Raw genomic sequence first — 18,416 nt, forward strand, 5'->3', positions numbered from 1 at the left:
CAGAATAAACGGTATTTGCTCCGAGTTGTTCGTAATAGAGCAGGCGTTAAGCATCCAATCCTGGTGAGCATTTTGGTCGTCAGATGGGCCATTACATCAACGACAGATGGCTGAAGGACCAACGACCACTGCCAACAGATCGGGCCCATGTCCTCGGTTCGCAGAACTCCCTCCCACTTCGTTGCTTGCCAGGGGGGTGCTCGCTTGACCAGGTGCAGAATATTGTGCAGACAGAGTATGCGCTACACGGAGAGCCGTCTTCGCGCGGGGTGAGGAGGGTGAGGAATGATGGCTACGAGCGTCACCTCGTCATGTTTGGACGGCAGCGGCGGTGCGGCGGGGTTCGTACCAGGAGCCTAACAACCGGCAGTAGAGAACAACACGCGCAGCTGTGCCATCTACCATACACCTGGGACCCAAAGAGGCGTGCCCAATGTTAAGCCGTTGTCAGCGCAAGCCCTCAGACAGGTTTGGGTCGCTATCTTTGATCGATGGCATTGCTGCTTCCGGCCAAGTGCCGCTTCGTGTGGACAATCGGTGACGAACTGCATGGGCGCGCAGGGCGATGGCCGATGGGCGTGTGCGAGCCAGGGGTGATGAGTCGGAGCAGAATCCGATGCTCAGATTTGCGTTTGGGCCAGCGATCACAGCGATCGCCGCAACGGGTTTCCCACAATCTCGATTCCACTGGCATGGGCCCCTGCACCCATTTCGACCCGCCTGGATGTGCATTTAGCTCACTTGTGGCATGTTTTGCCCATGTTGGCCGTGGACCTTGGTGGTGTGGCAGTCCGGCCACCAGCATCGGAATCGGGCTTTTTTCTTTCTGGAGAAACGTCGTTCAGAATCCCCTGGTCGCCATCGAATTCTGACATGGGCTTTGGGGTGGCAGGCCTCAACATTGGCATCGAGATGTGGTTGTGGTTCCATTCCACCGTCATCTGCCTAGGAACCGCCAAGTTCAATGAGTCGGGTGCTCATTTACACCACAGTGACCACACACACGGCGTCTCAGGGGCCGTGGAAGAAGACACCTATAGCCTATAGGGCGAAAGCGCGCTCGGCTGGCTGGTGCAATGAGGTAGACTGGATTTGGTCCTTTGCATCCATATCTGTTGCTGCCCTGAAAGAATTGGGTGTAGGTTGACAAGGGCGCCGTCCGAGTCTGTGCTCGGCCAAGTAGCACCATCGAGATCTCTCATTTTTTCTGTCGAACTTATCCCCCCAACATCCGTATTCCGGGAACTTGCCGCGAGCCTTTGGTTGGCCATTGAGAGCAACCCGTCTCGCTTCGCGCAACGAGTCCAGGCCAGATCTTTGAATGCCCCTTGATCGATCCAGCAGAAGGAATCGGCCGAGAGACAGGGGGTATGACGGAAACAATGGCGAGAGCGAAAGGTGATTCCGCACGAGCACACAACGGATCCGGATCATGGCGGAATGTTTGTATATTACGCGAGAGTCGGACAAGGTATCCTCTGGCATCTTCCACGCATTGGGGTTTTGCGAGCATCGGTCGACCCGACGATGCCCTCAATCCCAAGTTCTCACTACCGATCGAGATTCCCCATTCGAGCAGGCTGGCAGGCAGCTGGGTCTGATCGTTTTCAGTGGTCCAGCCATGTCTTCGATCTGAGTCGCCGTGCCCTCAGGGAATCCCCACTGCCGAGCTGAGCATGAGCCAAGCTGCAGGTTCAATTCACCGGTGAGAGCCTGACGGCGGGGCAGCATATGCACCTAGCGTATCCATAGTGTAGACGTCGGCTGTGCCTCAGTTGACAGTTTGATGTTGGGTAACGACCATCTCGATAGCACTCCTCGCCTCGCTGAATCTCATCGTGGTGGCCTCTTGGTTCTCAACTCTGAGGCTCAACTGGGACAATCAAGCTCGAGCCTTCGTCTCGCTCCGTCTCGAATTCAAATACTCAGAGACAGCTCGACGTGGTGTCTGTCGCGGGTGTCGCTCAATCGCAGACAGAGACGCGATGATCTCAGCGTAAACCGATCGGGCGGCAGAATGGTGTTCCAGAACTCTGGGGTTTGGCGGCAATCGGGAAAATCGTGTGGCATCGTCGCTTGTGGTTGAGGATCGCGGCGATGGGAAGTGGACGTGCCAGCTGTAGCCAGCTGCAGACGCCTGATAGTCCACGACAATGTGGGTGTCGATTTGAGCAGGTGCGGTTTCTCGCTTACACTTCCGCTGTTCTTTCCTTTTCAGCAATGATACAACTTGACGTTGCCTTTACGCCTTTCAAGTTAATTAATTCTTCAATCTTGCTCAGCCAGTCCCAGAACTCTGATTGGGTGATCATGCCCCTTACAAATCAAATTAGCGAGAAATTCTCCCAGATTCAATGTCTCAACTGGACCTTGTGCTGCCGGTAGTTGTCTTGACTCCGCTCTTCCAGATTGGTTCGAGCCTACACTACCTATAGTATGGCAAGCAGACATTCAAGAGCTTCTTTCTTGGATACCTGGGTCTTCATGAGTGTCTACCATGATACCTAGGAACTCCATCTTTATGGTGTAAATACTTGTACCAATTATCAGGATCATTCCCTGAATAATACCACCGCATGAGCATTGGCTTTGAAATGCTCTAGACAGTCAAGCTGTATACTATGGGTACAGAAGTAGGTATACATTCGATCACCAGGAATCACGTATACTAGGTAGCAAGATACAGACAATTAGACGAAGACTTACAGTTCTCGCCCTCCACAGTCCGCTGGCTCTACCAAGATCGCTCGTTTTGTCTCTAATGTTCTACTTGTATAGCATTCCCATGTCTAATCTCTGGACAGAGTTTTAATGACCTGGTTCGATAGCCGAATTGGGGCCTTCCGCCAGACAGCTCGACGACTTCATTGTGTAGATTATGGATATATCCTCCACCAGCTATTCAAAAAGCAAAGTCTTCAAACGCCACATCCTCACCTTTCAACCACCCATTCATGACCTTGAGCATCTCCGGCCCAGTGCACAAAAAGTATCTCCTTTTGATCTCCCCATCCTTCACATCACTAGGCCCGATTCTCCTCCTCTCAACAACGGCCCTAAACTCCTCAATCTCCCGAATCACAGCCTCCTCCGCCTCGCCAACCTCACCCGTCACAAACACCCTCAACACACCACCCAACCCAGGAATCCTCCCAACAACATCCCTAACCAACTTGACATCCTTCCCTCGCACAGTCCACAACACCTTCATCCTCACCCTCGCCCCCAAAACACCACCAGCCTGCGCAATCAAAGGCGTGATCCCAACCCCAGCAGCAACAAACACTTCTTCGACATCATCACCATCGCTACCTTTCTTCCCCTTACCCATCCTAAACGCCTCTTCACCCCCAAACCCAAGCACAGGAACCTCCAACGGAACCCTCAAATTCCACCTCCACAACAAATTCGTAACCGGTCCCTTCCTCCTCGCCGTAATCTCAACCTCCTTCCCACCACTACCGCCAGGGGAACTCGAAACGGTAAAAGTCCTCACATAATCATCATTCAGACTCTGCGGCTCGTCGTCGCGCATATGACTCCAGCCCACGTCCAGCTCCTCCGCAAAATCAAGCGTAACATACTGTCCCGCCTCCCACTGCGCCGCCGGCTCCAAGCGAAAGACGAACCGCCCAATCGTCGGCGTGATGATCTCGCGGCGCAGGAGGGTGGCTGTCCTGGCACCCTCCCCAGACGAGCTTAAAGCATGCTGCTGCTCGGAGAAGAGCGGTCGGACAGGCGGGTTATACGGCGACGGCTCTTGCGGGGTGCCGGAGAAGGGTAAGCCGGACTGCACGAATACCGCGGCCGAGACGGTGATTTTGACGGCGAGTTTCGTGCGCGGGAGGTAGGCTGCTGCTTCTTCTCCGACGAGTATCGATGCCGATCCCGTGAGCTTTTCAGCACATGCTTATTAGCCTTCGTCTTCCAAAGTGAGTTGAGACAGGGCCGAAGTAATACTCACGTAAAGGACGCCAGACGTCTCAAAGTCCGGTATCGCGATCCCAACCAAGGGGTTCAGTTTAAGGTTCCCCAGCGTCTGATATAACCGATTACCGGAAACTGTAAACCACCACCCCAAAAGGAGCCACATGGTTAGCCTTTTCCCCATCTCGACCCGGATGTGACCACCCCAAATGACTCAAAGACGGCAGTAAACTCACATTCGGGATACACAATCTCAACACCATCCACATCGTTCCTCGCAACCCTCACAAACCCCCTCGACCCTCCCCGGTGGTTCGTATCCATACTGCTACCACTACTGCCGCTCCCACCACTGCCGTACTCGTGCCCACTCGTAAGGAAAAACATATCCGCCTCGCGCACAACCTCCAAAGCCTCCTCAGACAGCGGCAACTCCCGCTCCACTCTGCCCTTGCCGATCGACGCCCGCGGGATGACGTCCTTTTTGTTGAGGTACTTGGGGCAGTTTCCCAAACTCTCTTCGACGTGTACCGCGATCTGAACTTCCGAGGACGCCGAGTTCGATGAGGAGGGGGAGGATGTGCTCCGGTCTCCGTTCTTGGTAGTAACAGCCCCGGCCACCATCCTCCCCCCAAACTTGACACGATCCCGCGTCGTAAGGTCGATAGCCAGCCCAGAGACGAGCTTCCCTCCATCCGGGCCCTGTCCAGGCTGAATGACTTCCTGCGACTGCTGCCCACCTTCATCCCCCCAAAGAGCCCTGAAAACCGGATCATCAACAACGTCAACCAGGCTCCTGACACCAAGTACATCCTCCGCAATCGGCCTAGCCACGTTCCCGGCCTCACCGCCCCATAATGTCGTCCAGGGCCGGCTTTCGGCGTCGAGGGTGCCGAGGGCCAGGAGCGGAGCGGCGGCAATGCGGGTGCCGTAGGAAGGGGGGAGGCCTGCGGCGGTGGGGTTGCCGCGGTGGCGGGGGACTTTGAGGAGGTCGTGGAGAGCGAGTTCGCCTTGATGGAAGGGTATTGTTCTTCCTGGCATTTTGGTGTTTTGTTGTGAGTTGGATAGGAAGAGGGTTGAGGGAGTGAGGACTTGTGAGGTAAGGAGGGTTGTTAGGAGGAGGGTATTGTTCATATGAGGTGTGTATTGGTGTTAGTCCCGGGTGATCACGACGCTTTTCATTCAACTGTGAGGATTGTGAGAAGGGTAGAGAAATATCTCATCATTTGAAATCATCACTACTACCGTGGGATTATTTTTTTTCATTGAATATCTGTAAGCTATGGAGGATGAAATTGACATCTCCGGGTGACAAATCAAGCACCAAAGGGCGCATGTCGTGATCAGCCAAGAGGATTCCAAAGCTGACAGCTTGACGTAGGCTGGCAGCTGGTGCAGATAACTTGGCACTGGCGAAACTCATGTACCAGGCGGGGGCGATCACGTCGGGGAAACGGGTCCAAAACTTTAATCGCCTGCATTGGCGTTGCGAGCTTGCCAGGGGCCCTGGCGCCGCGGGGACGTTAGTAGATACAGTGTCAAGTGTAGTTGACATCCCCAAAGTGTGAACATCGGATTGTCATCAATAGACTTTGTTATTTTCCAGCTTCTAAAAGTACAATTGGATTGTGATGGTTTTCCACTCTAGCGGCTCTTGGAGCACTTCTGTAGCCGGTAGACCCTTGGTTTCCTAGTAGTACATGGACGAACGGAGAATGAAGCGAAATAGTTCGGGGGGTATCGAAAGGATGGTCGTAAAAAGACGGATGAGTAGCCAACTTCATCCCGCCCTCAACACTGTTTTGTATCCTCAAAGGAAGCAAAGTGTGAGAGGCTCAGATATAGGCGAAGAGGAAATGACGAGACAGGCCTTTCGTGAAAGATGCGCTTTGATTCCAGCGCAAAAAGTAGACACCCCTTTTGAATCATAAAGACATTATGAAAAAAAGAAAAGCGGGACGAAGCCGCATAGCCCTGTAAACACGCAATCTATGAGCCCCAGAAAGGAGCGCGGTATTCCTAGTACCGCGGGTCCCTCTGGGATTCTACATCGTTGTTGTAGCCGTACCCCGGGCCGCGGGGGCTCGGTCGCTGGCTCTGTGATGTGCCGGGACGGTTGAAGTAGTCGTCCTGCGGGCGGGGAGGGACCGGCGCCGTCATGTTCCGCATGGGAGCATTCGGCGGGCCTCGTGGAAGAACCGGGCCAGTGGCGCTCCGTTGCGGGTTGAACGGCTGGTATGCTTGGTACGGGGTATTGTTGAGCGGGCCGGGGCCACGGGGCACAGGTGCAGGAGCGCGGCCCGAGTATGCTGAGGGCGCCGGACTTGCCCGTCCAGTGGACTGGTTCGAGTAGTCGTCGTAGGTGCCTCTGGGCGCCGGTGTGGCACGGTCACTCTGGTAGGTGTTTTGTCTTTGCGATCTGAAGCTTTCTACCGATCGGCCAGTGTTGGTCCTCATAGGCGGAGGGAAGGCAGGCATCGTGTCAGGAGAGTATGTGGAGGGGCTCTCTGAGAAACCACCACGGAGAGAACTCTGCGAGTTGGTTTGCACGTGAGAGATCTGAGGCCGGAAGCTCCTCTGGGAGTTGGAAGTACCAGGGCGCTGAGGCGGGTAGTTGTTCAAGTCCATGGGTGGCAGAGAAGGAGCCGGTGAAGCTGAGCGCTGATAGCCAAAGTCCGCAGCGCCGCCAACAAGAGGTGCGCGTGACGAGTAGCTGGCAGTGGATGTGGTGGTACCCATTCTCGACGGCAGCGGGCGTTTTTGATCCATGGAGTTGAGTTCGATGCTGCTGGGGGTTCCAGGACGAGACTCGTAGGCGGGCAGTGTTGCAAAGGTGTCATTGCGGCCAAACATGGGCATCTCGGCCAATTTGTCTGGGTCTCCAACGTTGGGCAGAGTCGGCAGAGTTGCCTGTCGCTCCAGCGGCAACTTTTCGCCATTCTTCTTGGCTGCCTTCATTTCTAACCTTCTCTTGGTTTCCTCCTGCCTCGCCAACGCCTTGTTGACCTTGACGGTCACAATCTTCATGAGCGCCTTGGTGACCTTGCGCTCACAGTAGCCTGAGAGACCTCCGTCGGCCTTGGGAACCCAGTGGAAGAGGAAGAAAACGTAGAAGAGGACGGCCATGATGAGGTAGAGAGCGGAGAAGACCCAGATGAGTAGGGTGAAGACCATACCCGACAGGATGAGAGCCTGCTGATAGTCCTCCGTGGCAAGGGTCTTAATCTTATCAAAGAAACCAAGCAGGGAGCCCTCGACGGAGATTTCGTGAACGGCAAGCTTGGCGTCGTAGACAGACTTGAGAGTCAATGCGTTGACGACCTGACGAGGTCCGGAACAGACCAGTACACGAATCCAGGCTGCATGAGTTTAGTAGAGACCCCAACGAGAAATAGGGATTGGCTTACATTGAAAGCTGAAGTAGGTGAACAGAGCAATGTACTCGGCTCCCTTCTTGCTCTTGGTGAGTTCGGCAAAGACCAAGAAACGCTTCCAACCCTGTCCCTTTCCGAATCGGATACTCTCGAGGCGAACGGCAATGGTGTCGAGGTAGCATTCGGCTACGTTTCCTCGCTTCATAACGCGGTGCGCCCGGAAGTGCTCGAAGGCGAGGTTGACGAAGGAGGCGATAATGGAAATGGAGAAGATCCATTTCGAGATCTTGAAGTCGATGGCGGGGTCGATTTCAGAGGACCAGCGGTCGAAAGCCAGGAGGTTGATGGCAGTGAACATATCGACGCCGTAGACGGCGAGGGAGATGATCAACATGAGCCAGAGGTAAAAGTACGCGAACGGAGTAAGGCATCCTCGAGACTTGAAGTCATTGAGGTTCTAGACAGGTTAGAACCAGGAGCATGTTGAAACTGCAAGGTGTACCTACGATGTAGTCCCATTTCTGCTCGGCGCGTTGGTCAATGACCTTCTTGCGATGAGTGAGGCAGCCCATTTTGAAGAGTGGGCGAATTGGCGAGGGTGACGATTGTCAAGGTTGTATGGATGAATCCCGACGCAGTCGAGTCGAGAAGGAGAAGAAGAAGAAGAAGGTTGATGGTGCAATGGTCGCCGTGGGACCGATTGTCGTGTGAATGAGTGTGATAACGCAACCCGGACCTGCCGTTAACACAAGTCGTTACTCGCCCGCGAAGTAATCGACAGTGTTTCTCTTGGTGATGACCAGGAGAAAAAGATCGATTCTTGAGACGGGACGAAGCCGAAGAGTAAAGGAAGAAGATTCGGTTGTTGAACGAGAGGGAGGAACGGAATGTGGGTCCCAGGGTAGGAAGGGGACTGGAAAGGGCTGAATGTGCGACGCAAGAGTTCGGACCGCGCGATTGTCAAGCTGGCATGGTCGAGCGACCGGGCGTTTGAGGGTGGATCAAGACTTGGTGAAGATTCGTGGAGACGTGACGACAACGAGCAAAAGCCAAGTCGGCTGGTCGACGGTGGGAATTGACAGACCCGGGGAATGGGGAAGGAAGGTCCGTAGTCGAGCAAGCACTTGAAGTTAGGCGGTGACGGTTTTCTGGTTGTGGGTGAATATCCGCGTTTGATCGGCCGCCGTGGGCTGCAAGGCTGAGTCTCAGGATGTCGAAAAGGGCGAAGAGAGTTACAGTGCGCAATGCGAGTGATTGAGTGAGTGAGTGAGTATTGTGTGTAGGTATTCGAAGTTCGAGTCTAGAAGGAGCGGACGTCGTGGATTTTTCGCACGATCGGAATGTTTCGGTTGAAAACGTCGAGTCTTACTCTTGAGGCCATGGAAGTGCTTCGCGAAGCTCGAGGAGGAATGTTGAGAAGGCGTGTGTGGCGTGGTTGTGTGTAAGAGCACAAGACGCAAGTGACCCTTGAGTGAGGGAGAGAGTCTAAGTCTCTGAGAGAGAGAGAGGGGAGTGGAGGCCTTCAAGAGTGATCTGCAAGAGGGGGGGGGGGGTCTGACAGTCTGACTAGGGTGAAGACACCGGGTCAGTGCCAAAAGGGAAGAAAAGGGGGGCCTTTTGGGTAAGATGATCCAATAATTGATGATTGCCGCCAGTTGCCCTTGTGTCTGTACCGTAAAGTCGCAGAGATGCAAGGCAAGGGCAGTGGAAGAGTAAGACGGGCGAGGGCAGTTTGGCGGTTTCGAGCGTCCAGCGTCCAGCGTCCAGCGTCCAGTGTCCAGCGTCCGAGGAGAGGAGGAGAGGCTTGTGGAGCAATAGCGAACGGAAGCGCGGCCTTTAACGCAGGTACCATGTCACAAAATCGCCTAATTGGGATTAGTGCACCAACAGAGCGTTTGAGGTCCCATTTCCCGTGACCACCTGGGGAATTGATTGGCTCAACTCAATTATAGCCCTTGATAAGGACCCCACTTCTCCCATTGTCTCTTACCGTGTACAGCGGTACGTACTCGAGGTACCTAGGGTTCCATCGCCGTCGGCCTTCTTCCTCCTCTCCTGTCCCTACGGTCTAGGTACCTGCCTCTAGGTACCTACCCACTACCTTACTCCGTACTGCGTCCTCTGTGCCTCATCAGCCTCTCATGTTGTGCATCTTCTCCTGCGTCCAACCCATGGAAGACATCGTCCCGCACCAGGCCTGCCAGTCGCTCTGTTCGAGACAGGCACTGGTTCGAGATTGACCATGGCGGCATGGCCACATAGTTCGCGGCCTCATCTTTACAGCCGCGGCTCGGACGCGCCCGCTTCACCCATCCAACCATCAATCCAAGTCCTGCGCCTCTCGAAGCGGCGGGAAACCATCGGGAAGCTGTATTCTTCCAACTGTGGTCGACTTTGGTCGCGTTGTTTCGACCGTCCTGAAAGCCTGGAGGATCGTGGACTTATCGCTAACCACTCCCGCACACGGCAACGTCAGCTTTCCAACGTGACTGTGCAGTAGAGCCGCGCCGGCGCCGTGGAGATGAGGCCGACCACGAGGCCTCTCCTCGGCCCCAACCGAATGTGGCTTACAACTTACAAGTCATTACTCCGTCAAACTGACTCTGCTAGGCCCAACATTCGGGTATCCGACAAATGGCAAACAATTATTCCAGAACCAAACCTATACTCACAACGACGCCGGCTGTCCACTGTCGTCGCAGCCAGAATGGATATTCAGCCTTTCAACACGGGCATCCCGTCTCAACTCTGCTCAGCTTTGCCCGGAGCAGTCTCGCTGAAACGCCTTGCCCTGGCCCATACAACGGTATGCATGACGGCAAGCTCGCGGATACACGACCCCGGGGTTACTTCTCACCCTCTGCTGCTTCTTCTACCTCCTACATGGCCAGTGCACCCTCTTTCGCATTGATTGTCCCTCCATTTATGTCATTCGACGGTTCGGCCGAACGCAGGGTGGATGGCAGACAGTACAGAGTGACGCCGAGTCTACAGTGCCACACTACGACGAGTGCCTTTGCCTCCTTACAGCTCCCTCCCAAAGCATAGCCCGAACCTCATGAGGGGACCTACAGCCTACATACAGCCTACCAGCACCAGCCTCCGGAAACAACTTCAAGGGATGTGTCGACAAACGCCCCCGGATCAGACGGCAGGTCTTGGCCAACACGACCCAAAAAGGGCTCAGTCCAATTTGATCGCCTCCCACATCCGGAAGACGCAGCATTTCGCTTCTCCACGACCAATTTGCTCGGCGGGGTGGGTGCTGGATGCACGTGGATTACCCCGGCCATTCGGCTATCTTTATCGCCATTCTAATTTGAATGCGACAGGCCGACAAAGAAATGACGGTGGGTTCAGAAGTCGTGCTACCAGCCTGCACCAGGAATTCCAAGGGCCGTATCGGTAAACGCCCTGTGTCACCAGAGGATGCGGCTTCAGCGCGAACGACTAAAAATGTTTCCTCGCATATGTTGGTTCCCGTTTGGCCCAGCCTGCTGCTTCGTTTGCCTTGGCGAACGATTGTACAGACGTTTCGACCGGCGGGATACAGGACATTCGTTTTGAATCTTTCGTGATGCCCGCCTACCTAATGATTATCACTCATACGCTAGACGGCGAGAGGTCTCTATGGCTGGCGTCTATTCTCAATTTGCAGCAACTTACACCGTTGTGAGGTTGATCCTAAAGATTGTCTTAAACACCAACGCTCATCACATTCGTTAGCCAAGTGGCGTACTCTATAACCCTTTCCGGCATGCCAAGGCGGCAACCGTTGAATCACAGAGCACAATGGCCATAGGGCCATTCTTTGTTTCGACCGTGATCATGATTCCTTTCCAGAAAATGCAATCTGACAAGCAAACGACGATGCTGTACCAGAGCGACCTACAAAGACGACAGCATCACCTTTTCTCAAAAATGTCAATAGTTGTTCGCCATGACCCTGCTATCTCCATGCCCATCAAGTGACGTCTCATTTTGATTCTGATACCCAAGGTCCAACATGTCAACCTCAACAGCCGAAAAGGCGGACCCAGACCACCCGCAGCCACCATTCCAACTCATCAAGCAAGTCGAAAAGAACATCTGGATCACCCGCCGCAATGCCCAGCACGCAGGCTACGCCGACGGCGAAGAATTCATCGCGCGCAAAGTAGATGACTTTGACGCATACTACGACGCCGGGAAATACTCCATGAGCTTCACCACCACGAAACAGCGCCAGATCAAGGGCCTCATGGACCTCCTCTACACGCACAACATGGGCCGCACCGTCTCCCACATCCTCAACCACGAGAACCTCATCTCCCTCGCGGGATACCTCCGCCAACAACCCGTCGACCCGCGCTCCCAACAGCAGGCCACGGAGGATTACTTGGTCTGGGATATCTGCGACGCCGGCACGCTTGAGATTCTCTTTGCGGACCACCGGCAGGCGGAGCACGAGCCGGGGTGTTTCCTGCCCGAGTCGCTCTGCTGGCACGTTCTTACCTCTGTGATGCGCACGCTTGTTTGGCTGCATGATGGGTATCGGCAGGAGGTGGACTGGACTACGGGGGAGAAGTCGTGGGCGCAGACGGATACGGAGTGGATGCCCATCTTGCACCGCGGTATCGATGCGCAGTCCATTTTCTTCCAGCACTCGCGGGGGAAGGAGACCTACGGTGTGTGTAAGCTGGGCAAGTTTGGCACGGCGTTCGTATCGGGGGTTCCGGCGCGGCGGGAGGGGGCGCAGGAGAGGGAGGAGCCGCTTCCGCACAGTGATGGGTTTCCGGTTGCGCCGAAGACGGGGCATATGCGGTTGACGGAGATGAGGGGGCAGTGGAAGGAGTATTTGAATACGGGGAGGAAGGTGAGTTGACTCCGAACAACTCTGCATACCCACATGGCAGCTTGACTGATATCGGGTCTACAGAACAGACGCCTCTACACGCTCAGCGACGAACACTGGGCCCTCGGCGCCGTCCTCTTCCGCATGATGACCGGCCGGTTCCTGCCCAGCCTCGACGGGTGCCAGACGTGCCAGTGCATCCATATCCGGCGGTGCACGAAGATGGGCTGCGTCTACGATACCGAGACGCACAAGGGCAGCCGCGGGTGCTTGCACGAGAATTTCCCGGGTTGTCGGTGCGTTGTGTCCTCCGGATCTGGGACGGGGTCAGGCCCACCGGGTTCCGGTCCGGCATGCGGTGGGGCCGCTGCGGATGTTCATGTTGACGAGGTGCTGCATCGGTTGGGGTACTCGCAGAACCTGAAGCTTGCGGTGCGGATGTTGTTGGAGTATGACCTCGAGACGCCGGCGGTGGAGACCAAGGGGTTGGCGGATGAGATGGAGAGATTGTATAAGGAGTGGAGGTGTGGGACGGAGGAGGGGAGGGAGTATGTTGATGTGTTGGATGATCTTGGGTACCGGTTCATGGTGTTGAACAAGGTTGGTGATGAGATCAAGGACTAGCAGTAGTCTCTTGTGGGCGAACTTGCGTTTGGGTTGTGTTGGCCATGTCTAGAGGGGGGATATATCACCTACCTGGCCTCGAGAGTGTGCTCCTATGAGCTGATGTCATGATTTCAACGCATGAAGGAGCAGGATATTCTCAGGCTGGTTGAGTGAGGAAGTTCGCACTTGTCCCATCATAGTTCATCCAAGTCACCCATGAATCACACGACTGAATCATGTAGAGCTGTCATGGTAATTACCTTGCCTTAGCTGCAGTAGATGCCGAGCACTACGTAGTAAGCACACAAATTCCCTGCGTGACATTCAGACCGTGGCCGGTACGTACCCTTCAGACGTTTGACAAGCCCCACCTCCACCAGGTGCTCCCCAAATTTTACTTGGCGCGCGACCTCGAGCACAGAGCACAAGAACAAGCTCCGAGTTCCAGCCTGGCCAACTTGTCCACCGGGTGGATCACAAACTGAACCTCAACCACCATCATCTGCACCTCTTTGCCCGACACGCCCCTTGCTCAGCTTCAAGCTTCGACACCGACCACGTTCAGCAGTCGTGACGTTGGACAACGCGCTCTCCCAAACGACGCAAAACATCCCGCCAAAATCCACACGAAGCAACCCACGTCGGACTACACCTCCTCCCGAACACCGGGACCGCGATATCTACAACCTCACTTCAACCTCACAACCTCACAACCACAACCTCTCAAACCCCCCCTCAACCTCACACCCACGACACAAACAAACAACATGTCCCTAAACCAACCAACGCCCCTCCTCCTCACAAAACGCCTAACCTCCTTCCTCGCCTCAAACCTAAACACCAACCTCCACACAGCCCTCCTCGCGACCCCCTCAGGCCGCCTCCTCGCCCACGCCTCCCCGCAGCCCGTCTCCCTCCTCCGCACCCAGTCCACCGTCGCCTCCTCCCTCTTTGCCCTCCACGCCTCCGCGACGCCCGACATCCCCGACGCGCTTCCCTCTTCGTCTTCGTCGCCGCCGTCGTCGGCGGGTGCTGCTACCGCAAACACAGCTACAGAAGATGGAGCATATGGAGGAATCGGGGGAGCAGGAGCAGGTGGGAAGCCCCTCACGATAACAGTCCAACTCGCCGCCGGTGTCGTCGTCATCCGGAGACTAAAGTGCGGATTGCTGTTTGTCTGTATCGGGCCCCTTGCCGAGAACATGGAAGCTCAACAACCTTCTTCTTCTACCGACCAACATCACCACTTCCACGCGAACGCGAATGCAAACGGCGGCGCGGGCACAGGCACACCCTCCCAGATCCCCGCGTCCCCCTCGGAAGCAGACAGTATCCTCAGCCTTGGCGCGCAGACGACGACGTCCCTCGCCAGCGTCGGGAGCGTAAACACCGCGGGTGTCGTGGTTCTGCGGCGGCACGCGGAGGAGCTGGCGAGGTGGTTGGATGATAAGCTTGGGAGCTTGCGGGTTCCCGAGGAGGGTGTTGGTGTGGAATGAAGCTATTGTGTCGACATTTTGGCTTCTTTTTGTCTCGGGTAGGAAACGACGGGGACGCTGTACGAATAGGGGCTCTGAAATCTGGAAGGATGAGTTGAGGTTGCATGGAATTTCCACATCGAATTATCAGCAGGGGACGAAAGGGCGGGAAGCATCACAGGCGTACACGGGCGTTTCGAGGGAAGATACCACCGGCCGAGAATTCACTAACCATTCATCTTCGTAATCACTCTGGCATGTACAGATATCTTGCTCATTAAGGATTTCTATTTCATTGGCAAGTAGCATATGGTGCTTGTGTGCGTGTGGTGCCGAAGCTCGGTCTCTATGGGATATACTGATTAGCTCCTTGCTCCTGGTGCATGACCTCCCAACGTTCGTTCGCCTTGATAACCCGCCCATTCTCTCCAGTGTTTTGTTTCCACGCAAACTGTCCTATCCCAACGCCCAAGAAATGCAGACTGCGCCAATACCTCTTCTCGCAAAGACACACCCCGAGAATATCACTCGATGCTCATACGCATCAGACCGTCGTTGGTATCAACCATGCCCTGAAACCCAACGCGTCCTTTGTTCCCGTTCATCACCCGCCCGTTGGCGTTGGCGCCGCCGCCGGGCGTGCCGCCTCCAAGGCTACCCGACTCGCTCGGCGCGCCACTGCCGCCACTGCCGCCCCTGTCGCCGCTGTTGCTTCCGGGCCGCGACCCCCACGGCGCCACGTCGCGTTGCATGGGGCTCTGCATGATGGGCGAGTTGTGCACGCTCATGCCTGGACTTACGGCCCGGCGCTTGAGGCTGACGGGGTCGTAGTCGTCCTCCCGCCGGCGTTTGCTGTTGATTCGCCGTGTGATTTCTGCCGCACTGGGTGCCGGTTGCGGGCCCTGCGCGAGGAGAGGAGTGTCCCCCTTTTGGGACTCCCCGCTGCTTGCGGCCATAGCGAAGCCGGCCGTAGGGCCGAGTGACGGAGAATCCATGCAAATATCTTCGCTCATTCCTGACGATGAGCCGCGAGGAAGTCCTCCATTAGGCGGCGGCGGTGTTGTGCGAGCGCCGCCGATACTGCTAGACTCGGAAAAGGTATCCCAGAACTTGGTGCCCTTTGAGTTCTTCAAGGCTTGCTGCTTAAAACTGCCCGAGAGATGAAGGGCCGAGTCGGTGATCATGCTTTCCGGTATGTCATCCAGGGACTGATCTTGGTTCCCTAGGTTCGGCGACGAGTGGGTAGTAGCGGGAGGAGCAGTCTGTTGACGAGGTGCTCCGAGATCGACGTCGCTCTCTCGCACTTGACGGACGACTTCGGCCTCTCTTTGGGTTTCCGTCTCAACTGGCGCACCTTCCTCGAATAATGCCGCCCTGATACGAGCAAAGTTCTTCGTCTTGGGTAGTAGGTTTCTACGCTGCGTGACCACCCGTCGCATGACTGTAGGGCGCTGCCCATCGCGACTGGGAGTCGAGAGTAGTCCGTCGATGTTATCACCTCGCTCCTCCTCGCTCCCAGAGATATGTAACTGATTGGCCTGCCAGCTGATGCTCTCCCTCCGCGAATGCGCAGACATATCCTTGGGCACGTTGTTTGGCGGCGACTTTGAGACACCGGCATTTGTGCTGGGACTGAATCCTAGACCCAGTGGCAATTTGTGTTTCTTTTTGGGCTGTTTCCTTTGGCGCTGCCTATGCTGGAAGCTCATCAGACTGTTCATTGCCGGAGAGCCTCCCCAGGGCGCCATCATAGGTTGTGTACCCAAGGGCGCGGCGGTTTTGTTGGCTTGTGGTGTACCTATGTATGGTTCGTCCATATCCTCATCCATAAGATCATCGTCGTCGGAGTCGGAAGAAGAATCTGACCCAATCTGATTCGCGCTGCCCAAGGAGCTCGACACCGTCATGCGCTCGTGGTTGCCCATCATGGACCACAACGAGTTGGTGGTCTGCTCGGCCTGTCCGTAGTCGTTGCTCCTGCGTCCCGGAATGTTCATGCCCCTTCCTCCGATTGTAGGCGAGGAGTCGGGCGAGGACTCGGCGAGTGTTGAGTGGTGCAGGCTGGTGGCAGCGCGTGAGAAGTCGAGGCCGCGGGAGCGACGGGGTAGGATATTTGTCGGGCTCGCATAGATCTGCGAGTGGTCAAGCTTCGGTGATAGCGGCGCGGGCTTCGTAAATGCGGTGGACGAGTTGGATGCAGGGGAGGCAGGGTCGCGGTTGGCGGGCATCTGCAGCGAAAGGCCGCGGAGGGGAAATTCAGTTCGGTGAGGGGTTACGGGCGTGGTGGCCGTGTCTCTGATGTGGTTATCGTCCTTGGATGCCTGGCGACCATCCGCAATGTGCGGTGAAGGAGTGAGCTTGGAAGGAGTTCCTCCTCCGTCAGACATGGAGCGCGTCTTGGACAAGGGCGAGCGGCCCAGGCGCTGTGGAGTATTGAGGGCGTTTACGGGGATGTCGGCGTCCTTATCGTCGTCCACGATGGCAGACTCAAAGTCCATATCCCTCAGATCCATGGTTCTATCCATGGCGGGCGGCAGCGAGGTTTACAACTGTCGAGGTAGTCGAGAGAGCCGGATTCACGGACCGATCTGGGATTTATTGTAGTATAAGTGACGCTGCAAGTTCGATAACGTAAATAGTGGGTAGTGGACCAGGTGGTTTGGGTCCAGTCGTCGTTTGGGGGCTGGTTCTGGCGGGGATCGCGATTAAGGCTTTGGCGATGTCATTGAGATATTGGCTGTAACATGCGGGGTTGCAAATGGCATTGTTAGATGTCGCAAGACCATTTGAAGCGCTCTTTGTATGTTTGATGTCGACGAAACGGAGACTGGTGTAGTAGTGATAGTTCAAGCAGCCACCTCTCAAGGTTGTTGCAGATGGGTCGAGGTTGAATTGGAGTTTGGTTGGCGAACGCGGGTAGGCGGGCAGTGCAGCGGCAGCGGGCAGGCGGGCAGACGTTGGAGTTTTGGAGAGGTTAAAGTACCTTACCACCTCGTACACTACCTGAGGTACGGATACCGTAGGATAACCTTTCCGGTTGGATGCGGCCAGGGTTGGAGATTGAATAGGCGCCATGAACAGCGAACCGTGTTGAAGCGTCCGAGGCTCATTTGCAGGCCTCCCCTTGCTGGGGAATCGGAGGTATCATCGCACCCAATTTTGGTGCAGTCGGTACCTTGCCGTTTTACTTCAAGCACTGCCCATTTGTTTCGTCGATCCACAACGGCATTTCCATTTCCATTCCCATTCTCATTCTCGTTCACACACATTCCCGTCATTCACCCACTCAACCACTCACTCAAACAGGTGTTCTCTGGCTCCCGCCTGCACTTCCCCACACCAGTCCCGAACCGAAACGCCGCGGGGGACGAAATGCTTAAAATAGTAGAGACCTTGGTCTTTGCTCACTTCTGTCAGCCCTAGGTTCCGTCGACTTTGTGATGGTCGGGTGTTTGATGGGCGATGAGCCGCTTGTGTGTCTGGTCACACTTCAGGGCCTATCACCTTTCAGCCGAGGTGGAATATACTTGGTAGGGTCATGTTTCAAGGCAGAAAGAGGACAGCAACCTTTTCCCGACGCCTGGCTCAGACGTGAAAGACGCTATTCAGCGATCAAGCAACTCGTCAGAATGGTGGCAGATGATTGACAGATGAGTGACAGAAAAATCTGCTCGACACATCCTAAGTTTCTATATCTACCTTTATTAGTACTATTGTCACAACCACGACGAATTATCAAGCACTCGCCAAAGTATCCTCACAAATTCTGATCAGATTATCCTAGGTACGCGCGCTGATCTTGTCTTTGGGGAGACTTCGTCGCAAGGTGTCTGAGGTAGGTATCCTCATCTCTGCTGAGAGAAAGGGCGCGGAATGGCCTGAGCCAATCAGAGCCCACCACCCCAACGACCCTTTGATTTACACACATTTTGGAAGGAATTCATGGGTCATGTCCAACTCCTGCTTCTTTCTCATTACAAAAGACACATATCAACGTATTTAGATCAATCAATCAATATTCTTGTTATTGTAGGCCTTTTCCCCCTGGTCGTACCCAAACCAGGCAAACGAAGAAAACCCCAAACCCACGCCCAACGATGAACACTACTTACCGAAGAAAAAAAAAAAGAGAGAAAAAAGAGCCAAGTTCACACCTCCCACAGCTCAAACAATGACATCAAGCAATACCTGGACCGAGGG

At 55.2% G+C, this 18,416-nt stretch overlaps 5 protein-coding genes across 5 annotated transcripts; 2 read left to right on the forward strand and 3 right to left on the reverse strand.

Annotated features, from left to right (window-relative positions):
- Positions 1 to 2,753: 2,753 nt before the first annotated feature.
- On the reverse strand, positions 2,754 to 5,344 carry BDP55DRAFT_654741 (oxidoreductase FAD-binding domain-containing protein). The gene is made up of 3 exons (XM_060574275.1): positions 4,164 to 5,344; positions 3,965 to 4,062; positions 2,754 to 3,895 (listed from the first exon to the last, which is right to left on the reverse strand). The coding sequence occupies exons 1-3, from the start codon at positions 5,059 to 5,061 to the stop codon at positions 2,903 to 2,905; spliced, it is 1,989 nt and encodes a 662-aa protein (XP_060432952.1). The 5' UTR covers positions 5,062 to 5,344; the 3' UTR covers positions 2,754 to 2,902.
- Positions 5,345 to 5,946: 602 nt separating this feature from the next.
- BDP55DRAFT_546643 (uncharacterized protein) lies at positions 5,947 to 7,873 on the reverse strand (the record flags this gene model as incomplete). Its single annotated transcript, XM_060568676.1, has 3 exons — positions 5,947 to 7,286; positions 7,335 to 7,758; positions 7,808 to 7,873. 3 exons carry the CDS (start codon positions 7,871 to 7,873, stop codon positions 5,947 to 5,949), a joined length of 1,830 nt encoding a protein of 609 aa, XP_060432953.1.
- Positions 7,874 to 11,307: 3,434 nt separating this feature from the next.
- Positions 11,308 to 12,759, forward strand: BDP55DRAFT_546332 (uncharacterized protein; the record flags this gene model as incomplete). Its single annotated transcript, XM_060568643.1, has 2 exons — positions 11,308 to 12,156; positions 12,220 to 12,759. 2 exons carry the CDS (start codon positions 11,308 to 11,310, stop codon positions 12,757 to 12,759), a joined length of 1,389 nt encoding a protein of 462 aa, XP_060432954.1.
- A 423-nt stretch (positions 12,760 to 13,182) lies between these two features.
- On the forward strand, positions 13,183 to 14,496 carry BDP55DRAFT_654748 (uncharacterized protein). Its single transcript, XM_060574276.1, has one exon. It carries the CDS (start codon positions 13,509 to 13,511, stop codon positions 14,235 to 14,237), a length of 729 nt encoding a protein of 242 aa, XP_060432955.1. The 5' UTR covers positions 13,183 to 13,508; the 3' UTR covers positions 14,238 to 14,496.
- On the reverse strand, positions 14,489 to 16,879 carry BDP55DRAFT_434614 (uncharacterized protein). Its single transcript, XM_060567548.1, has one exon. The coding sequence runs from the start codon at positions 16,739 to 16,741 to the stop codon at positions 14,741 to 14,743; it is 2,001 nt and encodes a 666-aa protein (XP_060432956.1). The 5' UTR covers positions 16,742 to 16,879; the 3' UTR covers positions 14,489 to 14,740.
- Positions 16,880 to 18,416: the final 1,537 nt, after the last annotated feature.

Source organism: Colletotrichum godetiae, assembly GCF_030913485.1.
Source record: "Colletotrichum godetiae strain CBS 193.32 chromosome Unknown BDP55scaffold_9, whole genome shotgun sequence".
NCBI lineage: Eukaryota > Fungi > Ascomycota > Sordariomycetes > Glomerellales > Glomerellaceae > Colletotrichum > Colletotrichum godetiae.